The following is a 26,198-nucleotide window of genomic DNA, read 5'->3' on the forward strand; positions in this document are numbered from 1 at the left end:
CCGAGCCACCCTCGGGATTACCGCCAGGGTAGTTAATACTGGCTACAAAGTAATTATTTTCATTTGTGTTCTTTATTACATTATTGAAATTTTTAAATTATTGATATTTTTTATTGTCAAGAGACACATTTGGAATTGGTTAAGATGATTGCTCCTTGCTGGGGAGTTCGGACAATTGAGGAACTTATTGTTTTTAGGAAACCAATCATATTTCTTTATTAAATTGCTGCTTCTTTAAATCATTCTATATATAAAATTTGCAGCTTTAGAAAACTTGTTTTAAAAATACACATACTGAATAAATTAAAGGCATTCAACAACATGCCACCTCTCTTTCAAATGTTTATGAAAATGTAAAGGAAACTAATTTTCTATAAGTTTTAAATAGTTGTTATACTTCAAATATGTATTTAGATTTTGGAAAAGGGATCCCTTACTCACTTTGGTGCTTTTTGTCCTATATGAGGGAAACTTAAGTATGTTCTTCATACTTAGTATAAAGAAAGCACCAAGTTAAATTTTTTTTCTACAGTTCTTGAATTGGGTGGATGACACAAATGACTGGGTCTCAGATTTTGTAAGCTTCCTATTTGGAAACAAATGCTTAGCCAGAGAGCTTTGGCCTCCGACTTTCATATTACATTATGAGACAAGTTTCAAATAAACCCTCATCTTTAATTGACCCTTACAATATCAAAAACCCTTGACCTTAACATAACTTAAGTGTATGTATCTATCATGTTGCCAGTGAGGGAGGTTATTGCAAGTCATACATGAAGAAGCATGATGCCTGTGTGACTGCTGACAGGCCCCCTGAAAGGTGGGTGTTTCTGCCTGGGAGCCCCGTCAGGGACTGCAACCTGACGCTGCAGACACTTGGAATGCAGCAGCCACGTTCGGGCCTCAGACTTACCATTTGTGGGAGCTGGATGTCGGCAAGGCTTGAAATGAGAGCTTGGCTTAAACCTGCCAGCTCCTTGAGCAGGCTTTCATTGTTCTGTTCTATAAGTTTATTCTCTTCCTCTATAGTCTTTAAGTTGCTCTCCATAGATGTGATCTGAAATGGAAATAACTTGAGAATATGAGATGTAGAGTTTGGAAGGAGTACAAAAGTTTTTTCTCTGAAGGAAAAGGCATCAGCTGAATCTAACTGACAAGGAATGCAGACCCTGTAACTTCTCTTCACAAAAGTGCAAGCCCAGAAGACTGCTCTTAAATTTTGCAATCACATTCCCAAATTTATATTTTTAGCACAGACCTCTCCCATGAATTACAGATCCCACCACATCTTTACATGGCTGTATGATGGATACCTTAAGCTCACTATATTTAAGAGGAAACTTTTGCTATTTCTCTCAAACCTGCTCCATATACCTCTTCTTCCCGGGCTGTGGCAACCTGAACGTTGCTTAGGCCTTCGAGGTAATCCTGAGGGCTCTCTTCCTCTCACACTTCAAACCCACTGGGCTCCTCCTTCAAAATATACAGGATGGGATGACTGTCCCCACTTGTACTGCTGTCCCCTGGGCCTAGCCACCACACTGACTGACTGCCTTCTCATAAGTGGCCCTGCCTGTGGCTTTGACCCTCTATTCTTGGCCTATCTTCAACACAGCTATCACTACAAGTCTCTTAAAATGTAAATCAGATGCAGGTCAAATATGATCACATTAACCTTTGGCTCAAAACCCCTCAATGGTTCTGCATTCATTCAAAATAAAAACCAAGGTCTTTAAAATAGTCTAGGACACTCCATGTACTACCTCTGGGACTCATCTCCTTTGATTCTCCCCACATCACCTATCTGAAGCCACACTCACTCTGCTATTTCTCAAAACTCGGGGCCTTCTCAAAGTGTAGGGTTTTTGCATTTGCTATTTTTACTCTTTGAAACACTCTCCCCCATACCTGTTTGGCAAACTCCCTCAGTTCCAGAAGTCTTTGCCAAAATGTTTCCTTCTTCCTGAGGCCAAGCCTGGCTATCCTCTTTCATATTGAAATCTGGCTGCCTCTCTCTGCCCCCATCTCTCATACAACACAATTTATCATTTATTATTACTTTTTTTGTTATTGTCTGCCTCCCCCTTCTAGGTTTAAAGTTCCATCAGGGCAGAGGCCTTTGCTTTTTTTGCTAATAGCTGTAAAGAGGAGTTCCTACAATTCGTAAACCAAGGCATCAAGCTCTTTGTAAACCTGATCGCTATTAATGGAAGATTATGATATTGGTCATGCTGTGTAAAGAAACCAAACCTGTGTTTCAGATGGACTAAAACCTTAAGCTGTTATGAATGAGGATTACTGAGAGTCAGTAACCACAGTGGTCTAAAATCCTACATTTCAGGAGAGGAGAGAAGGGAGTAAGATACTTCGGCCTATATTTGCCTCATTGTTTTTTTCTTTCTGATTTGTTGCACTAGAATCATTACTAGTATTTAAAAAAAATCCTGGACTGAACTTTTAATTTCCACTTGGATAAATTTAATCAGAAATGGAGAAGGAGAATGAAGAATTGAGAAACTGCTTGGATTTTTGGTAAAGAATATGTTCAAGAAAATCTCCAGAAAGATCTGTTTCTAACAAAAACTGACACATTCAGACATGCTATAGAAAAAAAATTAAATTTAAAAAGTTGTTCTGTTTTACTTGAAGTACATATATACAATGGAATATTTCTTGGCCATAAGAAAAGATGAAATGCTGTGTGACAACATGGATGGATCTTGAGATTATCATGCTAAGTGAAATAAGTCAGACGGAAAAAGTCGAGAACCATATGATTCCACTCATGTAAGATGTAAAGCTGAAAGCAACAAATAAATAGACAAACAAAAACTCATTGACACAGACAACAGTTTAGTGGTTAGCAGAGGGTAAGAGATTAGGGTGGAGAGAAGAGGGTAAAAGGGGCCAAATATATGGTGATGGATGGAGAACTGACTCGGGGTGTTGAACACACGAATGAAATATATAAATGATGCACAATGCATAAAATTGTACTCTTGAAACCTATATAATTTTACTAGCTAATGTCAGTAATTACAACATGTCAGTAATAATAATGTCAAAAATTTAATTAAACTGCTGTTCTGTTTTACTTGAAGTTTGAATAAAACAAAGTACTCATATCTCCTTATGACAACTTCTCTAAAGCACCACACACTCTACAAGACTCTGTAATTATAGGATGTTCTGCTTTATTTGCTTATAAAGCTGTTGATGCACCCAAAGCAAAAATATGCAGCTTTGCCTTTGGCTACCAAATCAATATTCACATTTTTACAATAATTATCTAATCCAGACATGCTCAGTATATTTATCGTAAGACATCAGAATACTTTTTCTCAATCACAAGGTTAACAGTTCAGTGTTTTGCCTCCACTAAAGATTATGTTTACCCTGAAGAGAACTTTGTTTTACCTGTGTCTGAAGTTTCATCATATCTGCTTCAATTTTAAGGTTGGATTCATTCAGTTCCTTTATTTCTTCATCCAAATGCCTAATTTCTTCATCACTTTCTATACCTATAAGAGTCAGACTATCTTAGTTCAAAGTAAAAATATGATACTGTGACAAATCTGCGTCATTTTACATTTAATTTGTGATTTGTGAAGTGAAAATTAGACTTTAATTTAAAATGTTGAATTTTTAACCCAAATCCATATCCAAGATTCTAAAATGAGGGTTAAAAGGAGTTGCATGATTTCAATCCTTTGTAAGAAAAAAGGGAATATAAAAGTACCACCACTTAATGTTGCTTCATTATGTTCTGGGTGTGCTGCTAGACACGTTTGTTAATGTTTTCTCATTTAAACTTCAGTGCACCCTATGGGGCATGATCCAGTACACATTTTTCACATATGAAGACACTGAACCTTAGGCTAAGTAAGGCCATGCTAATCACTGACAGGTGATATAACCTGTCTGAGTCCAAAGTATGAGACAGCTGGGACTGAATTCCAAAACTCATGCATTCTCTCATATACAGTGCTGCAATGACAGTTAAGATATGAATTTTATTTTAATTATACATTTGTTAACTGAGGGGGACTTTATGAACCAATATAGAGACAGAGCTGGGGTGCTGGCAGGTGGGTCAGAGTCCAGTAATACACAATTTGGGTTATCTCCATAGACTTGGATAAGGAGTAAATGCAATCTAGGAGAAGAAAAATGGGCTTTGGAGTTTGATGCTGGCTTTGACCCTAGTTCTTGAACTTGGGAAACTTCCTTCTTTGTGCTTCAGTTTCCTTGTCTGTAAAAGAGCATAAAATCTATGTTGTGCGAATCAATGCAATGAAATATAAAGTGCTGAACATAGAGTAGTCTCTCAATGAATAGCAGTTATTTTCCCATCACTATTTTGTAAAAGGAATATGAATACATTTTAAAGATTTTTAAAAGGTGGGAAAGGTAGTTAGTATTAAGGATGCCAGAAAGTTAAGGTAATCTCAACAGTCCACAATGATGAATCTAAACCAAAGAGATGCCAATTAAGTGGGATAAATGTAAACTTCTGTATTTATATTTAAAAAGATCAATTTTATGAAAGCACGATGGGGAGACTTGATCATTTGCTTGAAAGAGATCTGGGCTCTTGTACTTTCCTGGTTTTACTACTTTGGAACACAGTTCACTGTCTACTGAAGGCGAACTTCATGTGCTCTAAGATCCAGCAATTCTAGTCCTAGGTACACACCTGAGACAAACAGTTGCACAGGTACAACAGGAGGCATGCGGAAGATGTACGTGGCTCATTGTTCACAAAGTGTAACCTGGAAACCAGCCACATGCCCACCAAAAACAACATGGATGACTCTTACTCACATAATGTTAAGAGAAAAAACATAAACCCTGAAAATTTACCTACAGCATGATAAAACAGGTAGCCATTTTGTAGGTACTTCTTGCTTTATTTAAGTAACTAATTACCTGAATAAAAGTGGGCCAAGCAGGGACCAATGAAGAAAGTGTGTCATAAGATTAAACTCATACTGAGTTCTGAGATTCAGTAAAAAAGAAAAGCAAACCCACAACTGAGATTTAGATATTTTAGTACCTAGATCAACTTGAATATGAGTCAAGAGTGTGACATGGCCCCAACAAAACAATAAACAATTTCCCAGGACCACGTTAATGAAAATATCTGGGACATAGGGCTTACTCTGCATGGGCCTGCTATATCTAGAGAATCGAATTGCGTTCTCAGTACCACACATTACTGGCTAGTATGCTGGTACCGGAATCTTCTCTCAGACAACAGGGATTGAAATACAGTAATACCTTGGTTGGCGAGCATAATTCATTCCGGAAACAAACTACTCGTATTGCAAGACATCTCCCGTTTACCAAGTTAAAATGTATTCGAAATGTTTGCTCATCTTGCAGAACACTTCACTTCCAAACCACGTTACTTGCAATCCAAGGCTTTACTGTATTTGTTTTCAACAACTTCAGGGAGCATAGATTCTCAATTAAACTAGTATTTTCAGTGCTATCAGCACTTTAAAAAAAAAAAAGATTTTCATTGGGGAATTGTGGATGGGAACAGCGTTGGGGAATCGGGGAAGGGGAAACAGACAAGTTGCTGTCCTTTTGTTCTTCAGTCTAGTTGTGGAGGACGTTGCTTCACTGGCCCATGTTGGTGTTATCATTGTGCTCTTCCCGGGTGAGGCAGATCAGTCGCCGGCCTCTGGACGGCCACTCACGGTGACTGCTGGCCACACACGGTAGCCCATGGCAACCCACTGCAGCAGGGGCTGCAGCCTACGCCGTGTGGCCAGCGACTCACAGCAGCCCAGCTGCAGGTTGAGCTGTTGTTTAGCATCTTAGCTGTAGAGGGCAGTGTCACTGGCCCTCATATGTGGGATCTGAACCGGGACCCTCTGGTGTCCCAAGCCAGCTCTCAACCAACGTGCCACTCGGCTGGCCCACTATCAGCACTTTCTGATTTGAGCAAATGAAAACGTCTTTTGCTATATATCTTTGACATATTGTTTTTTTTTCTTTATGCCTCTTTGGAATCAAATTCCACTTCAAGGATTGGCATTTTCTTTCATAATATCTGGTGAGGCAAGCAATAAGCAAGAAAATGCTTATAAAATACAAAGAGTTTTGAAGGAAACAAACAGGGTACTGTAAGTACCCTCACTACAAGTACTATAAGTACCCTCACTGGAGAAACCTCAATTTAATCTGAGGCTTTACTCAAATGAAAGAGACAGGCATATGAAAAGCTCGTGGGTGAGATGAGCATTCCAGGCAGAAGAGCTGAAAGCACAAAGGCCTGGAGCGGGAAGGAAATGCTCCTGGGACTTTCGTAAGAAGGTCCTTTTGAATGAAAGCACAGTGAGTGGAGGGAGTGGGTCACGGGGTAACCTCACAAGGAGCCTGCATTTATTTTAAGTGCTATGGGAGTCAGTGAAGGATTTTAAGTAGGGAGTGATGTGTTCTGGCTGAATTTTCGAACGCATAATCCAGATATTTGAGCAGAGAATGGATTGAAGAAGAGATAGAGTAGAAGAAAGAAGACTGATTAGGAGATTATTGCTGGGCTCCTAGCTGGGTCTGATGATCCCTTGCCCCATGGCAGTGGAAGTAGCAGTAATAGCAGTGGACTCAAGATTTCTTGGGGCCATGTCACACTCTTGACTCATATTCAAGGTAGAATTTGCAACACTTGTGGTAGATTGGAGGAAGGGGATGAGAGAATGAAGGAATCAAAGATGACTACCCGTTTCTGCTTGAGCAGCTGGGGAGCTAGTGGTGTTTCTGGGATGAGGAAGACTCAGGCAAATGGGGAGTTCAATTTTGGCTAAGTTATGGATGCTTGTGAGAAGACTGTTTAAGTGCGAGTCTGGATTCTTGGTACTGAGATCTAGTTAGGATTATGTATCCCTGAGGTCCAATGTTGGCGAAGACACCCATGCCTCTTAATTAAGATGGGGTCAATTGGAAGATGCCTAAGAAGAAATGAAGCCTAGAGCCTATGGGGAAGGACTTCAAAAAAGAAACATTATGATAGAATCTAATACATAATAGGCACACCACAAATTCTCATGAAATTAATAAGTGAGTGAAGTATGTTTTCATTATGATTTCTGAGATTTGGGGAGATATTTTAGCCACAGGAGCAAATTCACCCAATCTCTTTGTACTTTTTTCCCATGAATATATTACCTTACTTATTTCACCTGAGCTACTCCTCTCACTACTTGTACTCTTTAAGAGCTTTCACCATTGAGTGGAATGGGGAAGATGACACTGATTTTGAATTTCACACTGTACTTGCAAATATTAACTCATTTGAGTCTCTTAAGGATACTATGAGGTAGATACACTTAATTACCTCACTTTATGGGTGGGAAAACTAAAGCATGAAGTGGTTAATTAGTATGCTGATAGAGCTAAGATTCAAAATGTAAGTTTTCTCATTCTAGAATATGTTCTCTTAACCATTATAACCATCTTGACACACAGGTATTTAATCTGTTTTGAAAGTGTTAGTAAAATATGTGTGCTGATGTTGCTTTACAGATCTACTTACATACAATGTTAGATTAGCTAAGTATTGCTGATGAAGGAAACCCTATAAACTTGCCACTAAATATTTTACTGAACTATTCAATGGCCCTGTATCTTTATAGAGTACACCTGTTTAAGAGCAAGAGAATGTGCTTTTTTTTTCATTTTATAATTCTAACTTTTACTTGATACTAATCTAATTTACATAATCAGGGATTATATAATTTATAATAAAACTTTCTTTATATTCCAGATAAACATATGTGATGTATATATCTATATATAACAGATGTACTCATCTTAAAAGGGGCTTTAACAAGTTATTTTTTCATATCATACAAATGAAACAATTCTATTTCAAACAGATTCTATATTTTTTGAGGGAACCTTTATTTTTATATTTGGTTTACAGATTAAAATTTTACTTCTGTTTTTATTTAGAGGAAATAAATTAACATAAATTTGACTATTTTTGTTACTAAAAGGGTGAAGAGACAATATCCAGAAAGGAATGATGTATCAAAACATTTAGAACATACCATTTTGCTACATAGGAATAACTAGAAGAATACTAAATGTAAAAACATATATGTAGGTCAACCATCATAACTTTTAGTTGTATCCACAAAGACTAGAATGACAAGCATTTGTTCCTGTACAGATGATCTAATTTTATTATGAAGGACTAGTAATGGTCTTAAAAATTAGTGTGGCAATTTAATTGTGTCAAGGATGAAGAACAGAGATCAATTCTTAATGTAAATTTTTTGATATAGACTTTCCATGTTTTAACTGGTTTGCAGGTAATAATATTCTATGTTACTAATTTGACCAATTGCATGAATGATTTTTATGTAGTTTAACTTAGCATAGTAGTACACTAAGAAGTTTAAAGCCATGTACACTTTATATTTTATTGCAATTTGATTTTTTTATGACTGAGGGATTGTTGGCTTACACCTGCTTTATATAAATCATTCAGGGTATAATTATTGTTGCCAAGCTTTAAGGTAGGGGGCTATGGGAGTAGAACGATATTAGAGCAGACTTCGAATCACTTTAGTTCCTCCTTGACCCTCAACTAATCACTGACCTGAATTCAAATAAATTTTTCTTCATGCAAAAATCATTAGAGGTTCTCAAGTTTCATATTATCATTAGCCCCTAGCTTCTAAGATTGTAAAAACATGTGATTTTCTGGTTTCCTGGCCCATCTAGAATAACTGCACATCAGACACTTGTTAATGTTTTCCACCTATCTCACTGCTGCTCCACATCCTTGGAAAGCTCAGCTGCAGATGCTGGATTTATAAAGGGCCCTTTGCAGGGTGTGTGCTCAGTCCTGCTGCTCCCAGGTTACTGTAACAGTATACCAGTAGGTTCAGACAGACCAGCGGAGGAGTGTAACTAGCCCATATCACTCCGTCCCCCTATAAAAGCTTCATCGTAATTTGCTGTAAAGCCACTGCCTTGTTGTTTTGTTCTCATCTTTATTAGGAGCAGCCTGTAAAGGTGTTGTTGGTGCCAGCATAATGAAGACTCATAAGGACATATTTCTTTGAGCAGTCAGTTCCAGAAAAAATTTTGCTCTGAATTTACTGACAGTGTGATTCTCATAGTGATTATATTCTCCTTTTGCTTTGGCTTGTAAAAAGCTGAACGTCAAATTTGAGATCCTTTTTTACCCACCGTGAAATGGCTGACTTCACACATTCAGTCTATTATCTGCAGGCTAGTCCCATCTTGCTTTTTTATCTTCGATTTTCTTGTGACTCATATTTCTAAATTAAATTTTAAGTAGCTTTCTTTTTTATTCTAACTGTACCTTTGCACTCCCCACCCTTTAAATATCGTTTAACGTAAGGTGATGTACAAATAAATATTAACTGTGCCAATTTCCCTGAGAATGTGCTAAGAGGCATTTGAGGAGTGGAGAGTATTTCCAAGGAACAACCAAAGCATCTGGAGAAGGCACTTTTACTGAGCATCTGAACACTGAAAAGGATGAGAGTGCAGACCTGTTCCTAACATCCAGCATGTCTTTCCTCCTCCACAAGCATGCTGAACCCCCTCAGCTCTCAGGAGTGCACTGAGCACCCACGGAGGGAGCACCCACTTTAAGAAATGCCTCTGATGGCCTCAGAGGGAAACAGCAGGCAGCTCGAGGGTGCTCTCCTCTTTGGATATTGTATATCTTCTTTTTTAAAAATTACATACAAATTAAAAAGATTGAGCAATGTTTTCAGAGAAATAGTCACAACAGTTAACTTTTCTCCAGCTCAGTTCTACGTGTAGTCATGTGCGAAAGACACCATCAAATAAACCCTCCAAAGCAAAATAATTGCTTTGCTATTGTGTCTCAGATGACTTAGTATGATCTTCAATGGAAAACAACACATGCCTGCGATAATGCTGATGAGAAATCTTAAGAAAAGCATAAATTATATAAATAACCACTATGCCGCACACCTGAAACAATATAAAATAATATTGAATGTCAAATATAGCTGAAAAAAATTAGAACAAATTTTAAAAAGAAGCCAAAAGTAAAATAATTTCCACCAAGAAAAAGGAAAAAAAGCTAAAAAAATAAAAACAGAAAAGCACAGAAGAATCAAAGGAAAATTGGAGGATGCAAATATAGAGTGCAGAAATTTTACATTAACTTTGATCAGGCACTAACACTAGATAAACGTGTAGGGAAATATAGATATAGATGCTAAATTTAAATTATCTTGATTCACCATGAAAATTATTTAGATTATGGAGCAAAATTTAAGGATTCAAATATAAATAACAGAAATTGTGTTTCTTAAATCTGGTACAGGGCTTACACGAGGAACACACGTGTCCTCACACATACACGAACATGCTCATGCAAGCTGTCACTTTGAGGACTGAGGGGCAAAAGTCTGCTTGATTTTCTCTGTTGGGGATCCTTATTAAAAAGTAAGGATAAACCCAAGCTGTTCTTTTTAGATAAAATTACAGTTTTAGTTCAAATGTGAGGAAAGCTTCCTTCTTGTATAAAATTACACACCCCACATAAGGTACAGCTTGCAATGCAGAATCCTTTGGGGAGCTAAGGTCTGGACCTTGGTGGGGATGGTGACCCCTGACCATGAGCTCTTACCTCCAGTTGCTTTGAGCTTGATGGTCATTAGTTCTTCTGAGACCTTGCCCTTTTTGATGGCTTGTGCATTTAGAGGACATCCAGATAAGCTGTGAAAATAGAAATTACACCAATCTGTGAAACACTTATTATTTCTTATAAAAATTAATTTTTTATTCACTACTTACTATTTAAGCATTTGTCTGCCTACTAATTACATTAAAATCTGCAGTCCTTTGTAGAAAGTAACAAGTAAATATCTATTAAAACAGAAGCAAAAGACCCTGAAATAATGTAAAATGTTTTGTCTTTTTTTCTTAAATCAAAATATAAATAGCTACTGTTGATATTATTTAATTAATTTTGTTAAAGTGTTACTATTCTGCATTCATATAAGCATCTTTCTTTAGTAGTGGTTACTTTATTTTCTGTAAACATGAATTATACATATATATTACAAATAAGAATTGTTTCAAATTAGTCAAAATGTCATGAATAATACAGCAGAATCTAGTTTTTTCTGTCTTTGTATATACTGTAGTCTGATCATTACAGAATGACTCAGATTATTACAAGGCCAAAATAATAACCCTCCCTCTCTATGACAAATTCAGTTTGGGTATGGGAAAGTTTCTAATTTATTCTTTAACTTTTAAAGCATTGTTTTTCATGAAAAATCTTTAAAGGAGAATAAAAGGAAGCACTATAAAACTATTTAGATACAATAATTGCTGAGGCAGTATATTGTCCTGTGGTGGTGTTTATACTGTTCATTAATTTCACTCTTCAACAGCACTGTTTTCCTTTAGTGTCATATTTTATTTGCATTTATTTAATTGCACCAAGATGAAAAAAACATTGATCAAAATTTGTTTTCCATAGTACACAATCAGATTTGTTGTTTTAAGCACACATTCTTTTGTAATTTTTTGAAGATACAATTTTTAAATAAAATTAAAGATTATCCCAATCAACCATTTAAACTTTTTCCTGCAGAAATTTGATTACAATTCACATGTGAAACAATTACTTTCAATCCAAAGATTAGGCTACTTGGCCAAGTGAAAGAAAATATTTCTGAAACAAAACCCTTAATAAATGCTCAATGAATGTATTTTTAAAGAATTCTAAATTATTCTATATAAAGATTATATAAAATATGAAAATAATAGGTATGTAATATAATACATAAAAATAAATTTATGTGGCTTGCCAAAATTTAATAAATTATAAAATATTTTACACAGGAAAAAAAATGAAAAAGCCCAAACTGAATCTGAAACTGTTTCTTCTATTTTGGAAGCTTCTCATTGTCAAGCGTGGCCTACTTAAGCTTCAGTATCTTTTTTTTTGTTTTTGAAAGTTTGCACAAGTCTGTCTTATTTTATGTCACATATTGTGTCTTCTGAAAATGGCCATAAACAGGATTAATATTTAGTTGGTAAGTAGAATTTTAAAAGTGACCCATAGTATGTCTGTTTGTAACATAAGGGAAATTAATAGCTCGTGGACTTCTCCGACTCTCTCCTCTAAAAGACCTGCTTTGTTCAGACAACACAGCAGTAAATGTCCAGTGGTGTGGAAAGTGAATGAAGTGTCCAAAACTATGAATGAAGTATCCAAAACTATGTGACTTAGAAGCAAAGAGTATAATTAAGCCATGAAAGTGAGGCTTGGTTTCATAAATGCCACTTGATATTTTGTATCTCCCAATGTAGTTATATTTTCAAGGATATAAAGTAAATCCTAAATTTAAAAAAAAATTGGGTTGGAAAAATATTTGAAAACTATTTTTCCTGTGGAGGATGTTTTCTATGAGGCTCCATCTCACTGGTGGAGAAGAGGTAGAGATTGGCCGGGGTGTCCCTGTCGGGTTTGGGGCTCCGTATTGCAAAGGCCAGAAAAATGCGCCTTATATGATTTTGACCAAATTTGCAATTCTATTAAGACATATCAAGACCATTTAACACTATATCTGCTTTGTTAAAGTAAAATGGCAGGTGATGCATTTAATATAATGGACATCACTATTTATAATATATTAGTAAAACCTCAATAAAATTGCAAAGTTATGACATAGCACTGAGTTCTATTAATCAGAGAGCTTCTGGTTTTAAAGCTGCAAACATCCATAATGATTGTGTGTGTGTGTGTGTGTGTGTGTATTTTAATATAATATCATCTGTCTTCTATGATTGCTATTTTTTCAAAGTAGAAGTTCATAATATAAAGCTTTAAAGCAAGGTTTTAAAGTAATTAGTATGTAAACATAATGCTGATGTAATACATGAGTCAAATTGTTCTTAACCATTTTATAATGTAAGTTTTGTCATTATTCCCATGCTGCTGAATCTTAAAATGGGAAAAATGAAAAACTTACCTTAGAGGATGGCTGAGGGAATTATGTGTCTGGTACATGGAAGAACTGAAACTGAGGGAGGCGGATAATACAGTGCTCAAAAGGGGTTTTAGCATTCCAGTACTGTCTGCAGGGGCAATTCCCGAACCGCCCTGAGCTCGTGTCTTCTTTCCACGGAGGATAGTTACAATACCTCTGTAACTTGCAGGGTTTCGTAAAGATTTTAGAGACTAAACCATGTAAGTCACTTAGAACAGTGCTCTCTGCTGGGACAGAAAGAACCCTGAATAGATGTTAGTCAGCTATTGACAGCATTGGAAAGAGTCCTGAACAGAATACATAACACATAAAAGTGTATGGTAGGATAGAATGTGGCATTCCAGCATGTCATTCTTACTCTAACACATTATTGTATACATGTATATTAATATAATTTTATGAAAGAGAAAGGAAATAGATTGTGTATGGAACACCTATGATGTGCCAGGCAATAAGCTAGGAATTTCGTTATATTATTTTATTAAATTCTATATATACTGGGGTGCCAAAAATGTATACATGTGACTTATATTCATCTTTTGTTATTGGTAATATATTGAGCATTACAATTTTAATGCAGTTTTTTTCCTTTCTTAAAATGTGTATACATTTTTTTGGCACCCTCTGTAGTTTAGAAAAGCATTCCACCTTAAAAGAAATCCCCCAGATTCAGCGTCTTAAATCTTTTAAGTAGTAAGAGAAATCTCTAGTGAAGAAGAATGAAATCTGAGTTACTCAATTGTTTGAATTCTTAATTGCTTTCTTTCTAGAAAATAATATCTTGGCATTAGTCTTATAGCCTGTATTTTTTGAACTCATCATTTTGTTTCTGTATTATGAAATACATAATATGTACACAGCTACATATAATATAGTCTTGCAGTTTAGAGAATACTCTTAAAATGTACACCATTTCCTTCACTCATAGAGCATGCCTTATTATATCTTTGAAGCTCCCTGGGCCCCTCAAGAATTGCTGTCTGCTGTCCCCCAGAGAAAACCATTAACATGAATTATAGGTTAATAATTACCTAGCTTTTTAAATGTAATTTTGTTACATGTTTTTAACTCTTTGTATACAGAATCATACAGCACAGCACATATTCTTCAGCACCGTTTCCGCTCCAATATTGTGTTCTCAAATTCACAGGTGCTGTGCCTTCATTTTCACCACTGTGGGGCAGCCTCTGTACACAGATACTGCTCATCTGTGCTCTTGACTGTAGTGGGCCACTGGAGTTGTTTCCAATTTGGAGTTAATAGAGCAAGGCTACCCCAGACATTGTCAGACTTGTCACCGTACTCCACCGTGCAGGAGATTTTCTGGGGCATAAGCCTAACTGCTCAGGCTGGGCAGTGGAGCCCATTCATCTGCTCTTTAAAACTTGAATCCTTAAAGGCAACTTGCTTCCTCAAATGGCTTTATCAGTTACTCTTCCACCTACAGTTTACGAGAACCCCTGTTGCTCTTCACCTTGGTGTCATCATTTAAAACGTCTCCAGGATTTTTAAAGATAACTGTGTTGTCGCTAACTGATGGGTGTACTCGCCCTAGTACAGCAGTAACATCTCATTGTCAGTGTTCATGTGGATATTGTTCAGGCCGTGATAAGAAAGTGAAGCTGCTGTGTAGTAAAGGTGACATTAGGCATGCTTGATTTGTGACTGTCATTTCTGAATATGAAATGATGATTCAAACTCGGAGTAAAACAATGTGTACTATTGTGGAGGTTACTAGGCATTTGAAAATCATCAAAAAATAAACCACTTAAAAAGTTCAGGTTTTCTCCATAAGTGGGTGTCACTGCATATCCACTTAAATCAGCAATTCCTGGAAGGTTTACTTTTCTCATATCATTGGTATGTATCTTTAAAAGTGAACAAAATGTCAAAATGCCTCAGCTTTGCTCAATTTGATTCTGCTTATAAGCAAAACATTAGGGCTCACGAACGCTTCATTGGATTTTAGCGCCACATCATGTGCAGTGGACCGCAAGGCTAGAAGGGCCCTCATTGGTTGGAGAAGTGTGTAGTGAATCTTCTAGCTCCTTTCCTGTAAGTAGAATGTGAACCAAAAAGCTGGACTAAGATCACTGTACCCACCAAGGGCTCTGTTGAAATAGGTGACACTCGGTGATAAAGGAATTAAGCCATTGTGAGACTATGAAGGGTTTTCTAAGTCTCTCTTATCCTGTAGTACACTTAGTAGTTGCTGTGTCATTTTCTTTCTGGCTGCTGGGGATGAGCCATCTTCCCAGCAGCAAAATGACTACAATTTGGCCTGAAATGGAGCTAGTTCCCAAGAAGGAGGGAGTGACATAAATATGTAAAGTGAAAGTTTACAATTACACAACATAATAGAGTTTATATCAGCACTTGGAACTGAAGTGAACCATTAAAAGGCTGAACCATTAAAAAATAGCAGCATAAACAACATTTTAGAATACAGAAAACAAATGCATAGTATCTAGAACACTTGAAAATTGAGTAATAAATTTTCAGAAATAGAGAAGATACTTTTCATTCTTCAAATGAATCAAATATTTATCTGGCAAGACTTATTGTTCTATAAAGTGATATAATTTATGACCTTGAGGAGTGTCCCTCCCATACATACATAAAGCAACCCAGGTGAAAAATAATCACAACAACAACACAAGAAAAAGAGAACAAATGTTACCTTCTGTGGGTGACAAAAACATTATTTACATGGCCCAGCCCATTGCAGCCTGGCAAGGGACAGTGTGGTAGTTCTTGTTTGTTCAGTTTCCAGGAGAGGGGGGCCCCATTGAGAGGATTCTCCTTCTGTCTCTTGGCAGCCAGGGGACAGCCAGAAGCTGTGCGATGGGATGTGTATTTACCTGATATGTGACCTTGGCCGTCACACCCTATCACAGGACATCTAGAGAGACACAGTGGAGACATTACTAGCAGGGAGAGATTGGATAACTCACATGAAGTGCAGTAACTGAGTGAATAAGAAGGCAGTGGTGATTTCATACTATCCAGAAGGCAAATGGTGAAATTACAGAGTTTTAAAAGATGCCACTACAACTAGCAAAATAGCATTGTACTAGCAGTAATGATGGTCCACTGGCTCTGACCTAAGCAATTTTCATCTCCTATAATCTTCACTGCAAATCTATTGGGCAGAAAGTGTTATTATCCCACTTTATAGGTGGGGAAAATAAGGCTTATTAAGTTTAGGTAACTTGCCATCCACTTCGCAAGAAATGGAGTCAAGTTCATGCCCACACTTTTTATCCCTAGCCAACCAGGTAAGCGCTGTGGCAGACTGCCTCTAAACAAAGACCAAGAGTATAAAATGTTCACTGCCTTGCCCTGTTACATAGCACATTGCTTATAGAACTAGAATTTTGGTTTCCAGATGTCTAAATACTGTGCTTAGAAATGCTATAGAACAGGCAATTTAAATTTCTGCATCTACATCTGTATATATCACCCGAGATTTGGTAGCATATATCTCAGAGGAGGGAATTTAATTTAGATATGATTTCACCTTAAACAAAATTAAAGTTTCAGTGTAAAATGCTGCGAATTTGTTGTTCTATAATACTTCGGCAATTCTACTTTCCTTTTAAAAAATTGGAAAAAATATGATGCTCCCCCCCCCTTTTTTTTACATTATGTAAGAACTGTTGGAAACATAGCTAGAAATGGGATATTTTCCTCGAACCTCCAAACACTGACTGATGCTTCAAGGGTCCTTGTGTTTGATAGGGTACACTTTCCCTGAAATGTAATCAATGCTTAGTTGCATCCCCACCAACATCCCGCCCATTTGACCAACAAGCTACTTCTGACCCTGATGCCACTACCTCAACTGCCACACTTACTTGAGTTCAGGGTCTTCTTTTTCTTCCTTCGTAGGAGTCATTTTGACACCACCTTTTCTGGCACGAGGGCAGCCGGACAAACTAAAACATGTACCCAACAAAGAACAAAACCAAACCATGTGATCTCCATGGACACTGCTGCTGACACTCTGATTTTATTTCTCAGAAATGGGATCAATCCTACCTTCTGTGGGAAGCATAGTTTCCAGTCACGTGCCCTGAACCATCACACCCTGGGGTTGGACACCTGGAAAATGCAAGAACAGAGCACAGGCCACATGGTAGTAGTGGAGGAAGGGGCATCATGCTACATTCAGGTAGAACGAAACAGAATGAGCTGCTTTTTGTGGGATTTTTTTGCTTAAGTATAATTAGTTTTTGGCTAAGAATACATTTTTAAAGAAAATGTTAAGATATTTAACTATGGCACGATGCTTGGTAGACAACGTATTAGCTGTTATCCTTCATTCTATTATTTTTTCTTCTTTTTTAAACCTTATTTTGGAAGAAACCAGAATTTTGGCCTAGAACTCACTGCTGGGCTTCTGTCTACATCATGCAAAGTTCCTATCTTTTGCGTAAGAAAAAAGGTTTTCCAGATTGTTTTTGTGCGTAATTTAGTTGCTTTGATATGCTCCACTACCATGATAATTCATTAAATTCAGATGAACAACAGTGGTGTGTGTGAATTCCAGAGACTTGGCACATTAATATGGTTGCCAAAGAAGCTAAGTCATTTGCACCTGGTCTGTTCTGCCTCGTGGCCCAATTTAAATGGTGTTTTGGAAAGTCTACCGATAACTATTATTGACAATAAACCATTAAATTTGGAATGAGGAGGGAGGAAAGAGGAGAGAAAATCCAGTTTTACTTGGAATGCTAATTAGGAATAGGTTTCAAAATACACCTGAATACAACAATATATACACCTTCTCACCCTTTGTTGCCTTTTTAAAAATCCTAAATACTAATGAAAAACATAGAGGCTATAATAAACTGTTTGATTTTCTGGAGGTTCTTACACAAATTACCTTTTCTGTTATTTCAGTTGTATGCTCACTCTGGTTCAGATTTTTACCCAAACTAGAGTTTGAAAAAAATAATAATCTCAACAAAAATGTGAACACTATATATTTTCTTGAACTCTAACTCACTAAACTTTCATGAAAATGCTTTTGTATTCAATCCTGAGGCTGTAAATAGAAATAAACACTTTTTTTCCAAATGAAATATAAAATCAGCATACATCTCTTTAAGCTAACCAGAGAAACCAGCATTGAGTCTTTAATCAACCATTTTCAGATATAATATGTAATCTATATTGTAGGACAGGCTTGAAAGCTAGTCTTTTTCTATTAACATTTTCCTAAAATAGTGGTTTACTAGCATATTGCAATTATGGAAAATCTGTGTTGTGTAACCTTGTTTTGGAATTCTTAAGTATCTAAAAAAGAGGTCAATGAAATGTCTCTTTCTTTTCTATGTATGCAAATGATCCAAAGCTGTTACTTGTTAGATGGCTATATAAAACATACTATAGGACCTATCAACTTACATGTTTTCAATTTATTATCAATATTTTTTCCTAGAAATAATGTTTTTAGAAAATACTTAAGAGAACTGATAATTATTATTAAGATATGGCAATGTAGAAGTTTAGAGTAATTGAATAAGACTGAATAAGTAAATATTAAGTAACCTTAAGTATACCTGGCACTTCTCTCTTTTCAGTCTGTTAATTATTAGTCTTTATTTGGCATTCTTATATTTCAGTCTGGAAAAGTAGCAATCAATAAAACAATTTTCAGAATCTACACTGACACAATCAATTCTACTTTACACTTGAAAATGAGAAAAGTTGTACTAGTATATTTCATAGTTCCTTTTGCTATTTACAGTACTAAAGTTCTGAATTTTTATATCTGTTTTCATACTTTTTTTGGTAACTTTTAGGGAAAAAGTTTAAACAAATTAGAAAATGGAAATACTAACAAAATATTAAGTATAATATCTGAAATTCTACCGGTTATTTAGATACCAAAGTTGATTCTATTATTTACACAAATATTGTCTCTTAAGACTCATTTTTCCTAAAATATTATTATTTGCAAGTAAATTTCATTAATTTTGTTTAATGTTATTCATCTTTTTAAAATTTATGCTGTTATATTTTTAAAAGGTATAAGATAAATTAAAACTTTTCATTATTGTATATGTAAAATAACAATACAGGAAAATAAATAAGTGAAAAATTTTGAATAAAAGAAGATAAGAGTAGGAAAAATAAAATCAATAAGCAAAAGTTAATATACATGTGACTTTGAGGTTCTGTAGAGTAGGTAGAAATCAACCAAAATGTGTCTAGCACCCAAAAGTGAAAGACAGTCATGTGATTCAAAATGCCCATAAGGGAAAATATTATGCAGTTTTCTTAAAAATCAGATGACAAAAATGATTTACCACACCTTTACAGGTCTGATTTACTATGTAAACTCTGAAATTAATAGAAAAAAAGTATTTTGTTTAACTATTATGTTAAAAATTACTGTAAAATACAAACCCCCCAAAATAAGTGAATTAGTTAGCTTACAGTGATTTGGTTTTGGCCATTTGAACTTGTTAGTGAAAGAGTATGTTGGTTATAATTTAGTGAGACACAGTTTACTACCTGTTAGTTACCACACTGCTTCTGATGAGGAGACCGCCAACATAGGGGACAAAGGGCAAGGAGGTCGCGCTCCGACACTTACTTAAGCTCCTGAGAGTTAGCAGCCATGAGGGACTTAAGAGTCTTGTCTGCTAAAGGACATCCAGAAACACTAAAGAGGGATGAGAAAAACAAACAAACAAAATAACACCGACATATACAAATCCAACTCAAACGGCAGCCTGAGTCTGTGAACATCTCTTAAATTTACCGGTGACTGGGGATTGAGAAAACAATGAACGGTTTGAATCTGGCTTTGCTATTCGAACCAATCCGGGCTTGCGAGCACCTCAATTATTTCTTATAGACTCAGATTCGTAACTTATTCATTGAAAGGCTTTAACCCAAATGAGACTCTCCAATTCTAGAATTAAAGGATACAATCATTATTTATGTGGAGTTCATTCTCATTGCCTCACCAAGGGATGGTGGCTAAAAGGTTTAAATGAACACCCAAAGAGAAAGCAAATCACAGTGATGAAGGAGGTAAGTGGAAAGATTAAACACAGCCTTTTGTCATTGTTTAACCTCTCTCACAGGTTGACTTATTATTTGCCAAGGGCCACATCCACAGGGCCACACAGTCACTCTGTTGTCTTACCTTTGTTTCACTTGAGTCCAAAAGCTAGACACAACCAAAGCCCTGACATAAACTCAGATTTTTGGTTTATAACCTGGACTACAGGATCAGAAAACCATTTTTGACCCAAAATCATGATTTCTATATCACATAAGTGAAAAGACTAAAGATTTAACTTAGCTTTATTTCTGAAAAACAAAATAAACCAAAAACCCAACTAACTCTCTCCAATTCCCAATCCAGATAATATCTTTCTAGAACGGGCAAGAATAAGTATTTAAATTAGAACAAGATGATGAAAACTTGACTGCACACCAGATTATTAGGTACCTGCGATGGGATGCGTAGTTTCCTGTGACATGGCCGCTTCCATCACATCCTGGTGTTGGACACCTGGGTCAATAAAAATATAGATAGAGTCAAGGGCATTTCATGAATTCACTGGCTCTGACTGATTCGCTAGGTAACTTCTCTTTTCAAGATCAGTTAACACAGTATAAGACATGCAGAAGCAACTGAACTAAGGATTTATGTTATATAAGAACCAGTAGATTAGCTGAAAGAAGACTGGCATGATCTTAAGTTATTAGCTCTCAGCATCACATCCAATTCTCTGATTCAAATAATGTAGGAAAGGGATGCTAAACTATATGTCCTAGTGATGTTGTGAGTCAATGATAAAGTGTTTTATTTCTTTGAAAATATGTGTTACAAAAGTAAATATTATAAGCCCATGCTTAATGATAGTGGCTCTTAAGAATACCATCACCAATTGTATAACAGGTTTCAGAAAGGAATTTTTGTGCATTTTTAAGAGACAGGCAACATAATAACTTCATCAACATTTTAGAAAATGCCTGAAAAAGCAGCAAAACTTTGAAAATATTACATATTACTGAAATGTAAACTGACATTTTAGGTGCGAAAGTTGCTGGCCATTCAGAAAAAGAGAGGTTAAAAGAGAGAGTTAAAAAGCTTGTGATTGGTTTCATCCAAAACTTGACCACAGAAAAGGCAATTGCTAATTAACAATTAGCCTAAGCAATAGGCTCTCTGGGGAATCCGCTGAAGACCACTCTGTGCCTATGCACTTCATATTATTTCAGAAGCTGGTTATATTCTGTGTATCTCTTGTGTGATTTAAAATTAATATAACAGGATTGATATCCTGAGCAGTTTTACATCCATAGTTAATAGGTTCCTCAGTTTCTCAGTTCTTTATTTTCCTCTGATGCTGCTCAAAAGTCACTAATTGGAGTAAACAGATTGACCCCAGCTTACTCAGTGCAATTTGTGGTGGTGTTAATAGTCAGAGGAAGAATCTACATCATTCATGCTTCTGGTTTTCTCTGAAACCCTGACTAAAGTAAAGATTTATATATATATAAATATGTGTAGAATACACAATTTATCCCTTTGAAGGGGTATTTAGGGAAAGACTGACAACATCCAAGATTTTCTAAAATGTCATCTTCTAAGTATTTTATTTTTCCCTGTAAGCTGCCTTGCAAGTTTTTCCAGGTAATCTAAAGAAACAATAGCAGTTAGAACCTTTTCACATCTCAGAGAGATGTTTGATTTTCAGGGCTTGATCCAAGAGGCGTCATCTAGCTCTAACCCCATCACTTTCCTAGATGGGATGTCAGAAAGGAAAGTATGGAAGCTATAAATATATGTAAACAAGTAAAGAAAAAATGAACAATGACTAACATTTAAGCCAAATTATCTGGCAAGTGCCATTCTCCCAGTAAATAGAGAAAAAATCTTTTCTGAATATTACACAACTGAAATATCAGAGGGGGACAGATGTGTTGCAACGACCTGTTTTGGAATTCCCATTTTGGAAATACATTGCCACCTAGTGTTCAAAAATAACTTTGCATTTACCTTATTTTATTTGTATTTTTTAATTACTACTCCTAAAAATACTGCCAGGAGAGGCAAGGAAGTGTTAATAATTTTTAACCAGTCAGCGGTAAATTACTTAGGAAATATAATAATAAGGTGTGAACTTAATTATCTGCATATATATATATATATATGGTGGTATTAAGAGGTCAAGCAACAAAGAAAGAATTGGGGGCAGTGTTGTAGTGGGGAAAGCTTTTTCAAGTTCTGAAAGCTGGCTTTAATTACAAATCTTCAATGAAAAACCTTACACAATAACATGTGCTAATACCAGTTGGGTGATATATTCTGGGAAGGTTTGCAAATGAAAGTATCAAAGAGAAAGTATCATAGAGAAAGGAAACTAGCTAGTTCCCTCACTAAGTGGCATTCAAACTCTAAGCAAATTTATGCTAACCAACAACATCAAATAATCCTATTTCAACCACATAGTTTATGGTAAGCAAGTGAGGTATATTTATCTGTTAGAAACATAAAACAAAACATAATAAGGACAGGGTGAAACTGTAAAGTAATGAGACTTCACGAAACCAGTGTACCAAAACAGACATGCTTATGGTATGCACTGAAGCACTCACCTGTCTGTAAAATGAGGTGAGAACCAGGAGGTCTCTAGAGAGTTAATTTTCTAGGAATTCATGAATATATTCCAAAAATTGCTCAAAATCTTTTTAGAACTCTTCCTCTTTTGTGTTTACCCTTGAGCCCACAAGGAGTACCCATCACAAAATAATCACACTTCATTTTTCTATCCAAAATGGTAATGCAGGTTAATTATCAACCTTTTACACTACATTTAGTTTGGAATGACTCTGACAATTTAAAAAAATTTATGCTCAAAAGACAAAAATTTGCCATTTTGAAGATATTCAAAATAATATGCAGAAAGAAATGAAACCCATAAAAAGAATTAAAAATTTGAACAGCAATTCCATGAGGGAATAAATATATGGCTGACCCAAGTCACCTCTTGGGAAGAAACAGTGTTTAGTGAAATTGAAGTTCTAGTACGTTTGTTACCATTCATTATGTTTCTTCAGGTGCCAGGGTTCAGGTGAATATTAAACTCATAAGAGAGCATGGTATTTGAGTCAGTAAGGTTTGCCTATGCAATCCTTAAAGAATGCAAAGTCTATGATTATTTAAAAATTGTTCACATGTCAAGACAGCAAACTGACGTTGGACTAGGAATAATTTTATTCAACACCTACTATATGCAAAGCCCTGAATTTGGCAATAGTGATTGAAACGTGTTCCTGATCCTAAGTCACTGTCCATGTAGTTGGGGAAATAAGAGGCAGCACAGTAAATATGTACCAACAGTGTGTACATGGAAGAGAATAAAATGGACAAAAGAACAGCCCTGCTTTCCTGGTGCCTCCATTTTAATGGGGGAGGCAGACAGAAGAAAATATGATGAAGCAAAATGTATATGAGTATGTTAGCTAGTGATACATACTGAAAAACAATCTGGAAAAGGGGATATGGGTATCAGGGTTACGGGTGGGGCAAGGGCCTATAGTAGCCATGATGACCTTTCAGCTAAATGACAGTTGAGAGAAGAACCGAGGGAGGAGAAGATGGCACCCTACAGAGAGCTGTAGGAAGAGCATTCTGGGTAGAGGGAAGAGCAACTGTAAGGCCCTAAGGCCTTAGGGGAAAAGCATAGAGAAGAGGGCGGCTGGGGGGAGGGAGGCTTGAAGACGGAGGCTCCTGGGGAAAAGGAAGAGCTCATTGCCCATGTGAGCTGTTGGAAACGAGTTCCATGGTCCCAGCTGGTCATGCCAGCCTGGGAGTCCTCAGTGTGGAGATGGTTCTAACACTGAGAGTTGTGAGGAGTGAGTGCAGATGGAGGAGAGGAGAGCTTCCGGGACTGAGCTCTGGGGCATGCCCAGCTTTGGAGGCTGCACAGGAGTCTACGGAGGGATAACAGGAGAGGTGAGAAAAAAAGTCTTTAGGTGTGGTGTGCTACAAGTCAAGTGTAGAAAATAGATTGAGGAGGAGGGAGTGATAAGCTCTGTCAAATTCTGCCCCATTGAGTAGGAACAAGAGGACAAAGAACGAACGTTTAAGTGGGGTTCCCAGGAGAACTTAAGAACGGTTTGCTGGAGCAATGAGTGAAAGCCTGTCTGAGAAAGATTGAGAAGAGAAATTCAGTCACACAGTAGCGACAATTTTCTTGAGGAGTTTTGCTGTCAAAGGAAGAAGAGACAGGGGATCGGTTGGAAGCTGGGCCAGGAAAGAGTTTAAAAATAATTTTTATTGGAAAAATTTAAACATATTTTTGCGCAGAAGGATACAAAAAAGAGAGTGCAGACGCTGGTGCCTAAGTGGAAGGGTTACTGTTTGCCAGAAACCTTCATTAATTGGCAGCTTTAAATATACTTGGGTATGAATATACTTTAATATTTAATCATTTACACATGGAAAATATTTCCTGCCTTTTACTCACTCTTACTCACGTGAAACACAACCTAGCCAAGACTCTACTACCTGCTGAGGATATAAAGGGAAAACACCCAAGGTTCTTATCTTGTCTTTGCCTGAAATGCCCTCCTCTTCTCCTCCTCCTCCTCCCCTACTTAATGTCTCCCTAGTATCTATTTCTACCTACCTTGCATGTGAACTGGAAGCTGAGGTGGAGAAGGAGCTCAGGATTGCCTTCTGTCCTGGTGATGGCCCAGATGAACTTACATCCACAAGGAAGTTGTATGGTTTACACTTTAAATTCTAACAACCCACACCCAGAGAGGGTTAAAAAAATAAGGATGTGTGAGCTGGGTGAAGCCCACGATCTTAGTTGTTATCACTGCAGTAATTGTTGTCACCACCTGCACTGTGCCTGCATACACACTGCTCTGAATTTCCTTCCCAGCCTCTACGTTCCACTTGCTGGTTGGCCTCCAAAATTTTACAGGACTCTTTTCCAAAGATTTGTCCAGCTTTTTCTGATTTAACGTCTTTGAACGTCTGGAGGCATCTGATACCATCCAAGGCCCGGTTTTCACCTCCCATTGCAATCATTTCCTTCGCTCTCTTCCTCTGGGTGGCCTCATTTCTGCATTCTTTGCTTCATCTTCTTTCAGGTCCCAGCCGAATGTGTGTCTTCCAATTCTTTGTTGACCACTCTGTTCTTTTCTTTTTGTACTTCCACTCTCTACATATCATTTGAGTCTCTACATCAACATTTGAGATGATCTTCCTGACTCCAGACAGCCTCAGCTTAATTCTTCACACTGCTCCTCCTAAAATGCTACATAAGTAGTTTACTTTTCTGCTCAAATACTATGGAGCTTGTTCATGCAAAACCTGCCACTAGGACAATCTTCTCAGGGACCTCATTTGTCCTGCTGGCTTCTGTGCCTGAACGCTCTCTCTCCAGGTCTGGCTGGTCCTCAGAGCTCAGTTCAGGGCCTTCTGCTCCAAGAAGCCTGGTCCCTGCTCTGTGTGTCCTGACCTCCCATCTCAAAGCTCAGCTGTAGTTTTAACTAGTGTTTACTGCCATTTGGTGCCCTGATCTTTAAACTCTTCTGAGTTACAGAGCCCTTTGAAAATGTGTTGAAAACCATGACCTCTCTTATCCAAATAGCAATGTGCATTAAGTTTGAAAAGGTTTATAGACTCCCCAGAGCCCTGACTTGGATAATCTGGGGTCAAGTGGATCTCAGAGTAAGAATTTATGATCAAAACATAAACATTTCTAATTGTTTTATATTGTTTTGTTTTTTAATCAGTTAGACTTTTAATTCTCTTAGCATGAGATCGTGTCACATATACTTTTTTTTTTTAAACAATCCTTATAGCTCTGAGCATAGGTTTAGGTACATAAAGAACATTTAACTATTGACTGGTTGAAATGGTCCTAAAACATTTCTAAAGTCAACTATATAAGCCAACCTACTATTACTAAAAATTATGAATTTGAGTCTTTTAATTCCAGAATCTCACAGAGTATGTATTTTGGATCACTTACGTGATTAGTTCTTTTTTGAGATCTCTTGCATGGAGCTTGGATTTAGGGCTTGGTATGGAGACCTCTCCAGGAAACTTTTTTTCCTCTAAATTTTCTAGAGAGGTCACTGGGTCTTTCTGGAAAAAAAAAAATACGGAAGCAC

At 36.7% G+C, this 26,198-nt stretch overlaps 1 protein-coding gene across 7 annotated transcripts in view; it reads right to left on the reverse strand.

The window, feature by feature from the left end:
• The window catches only part of ST18 (ST18 C2H2C-type zinc finger transcription factor), a 348,100-nt gene that overhangs the window by 4,274 nt on the left and 317,628 nt on the right, over positions 1–26,198 (reverse strand). For all 7 annotated transcript variants that reach the window (XM_019629297.1, XM_019629298.1, XM_019629295.1 and 4 more), the window contains 9 exons: positions 26,057–26,172; positions 20,506–20,568; positions 19,639–19,707; positions 17,073–17,135; positions 16,889–16,969; positions 15,712–15,933; positions 10,655–10,743; positions 3,418–3,521; positions 914–1,057 (listed from right to left, as the gene is read on the reverse strand). In XM_019629297.1, coding sequence (XP_019484842.1) covers positions 914–1,057; positions 3,418–3,521; positions 10,655–10,743; positions 15,712–15,933; positions 16,889–16,969; positions 17,073–17,135; positions 19,639–19,707; positions 20,506–20,568; positions 26,057–26,172 — 951 coding nt within the window. The remainder of the gene's footprint in view (positions 1–913; positions 1,058–3,417; positions 3,522–10,654; positions 10,744–15,711; positions 15,934–16,888; positions 16,970–17,072; positions 17,136–19,638; positions 19,708–20,505; positions 20,569–26,056; positions 26,173–26,198) is intronic.

This window comes from Hipposideros armiger, unplaced genomic scaffold (assembly GCF_001890085.2).
Source record: "Hipposideros armiger isolate ML-2016 unplaced genomic scaffold, ASM189008v1 scaffold_836, whole genome shotgun sequence".
Taxonomy (NCBI): Eukaryota; Metazoa; Chordata; class Mammalia; order Chiroptera; family Hipposideridae; genus Hipposideros; species Hipposideros armiger.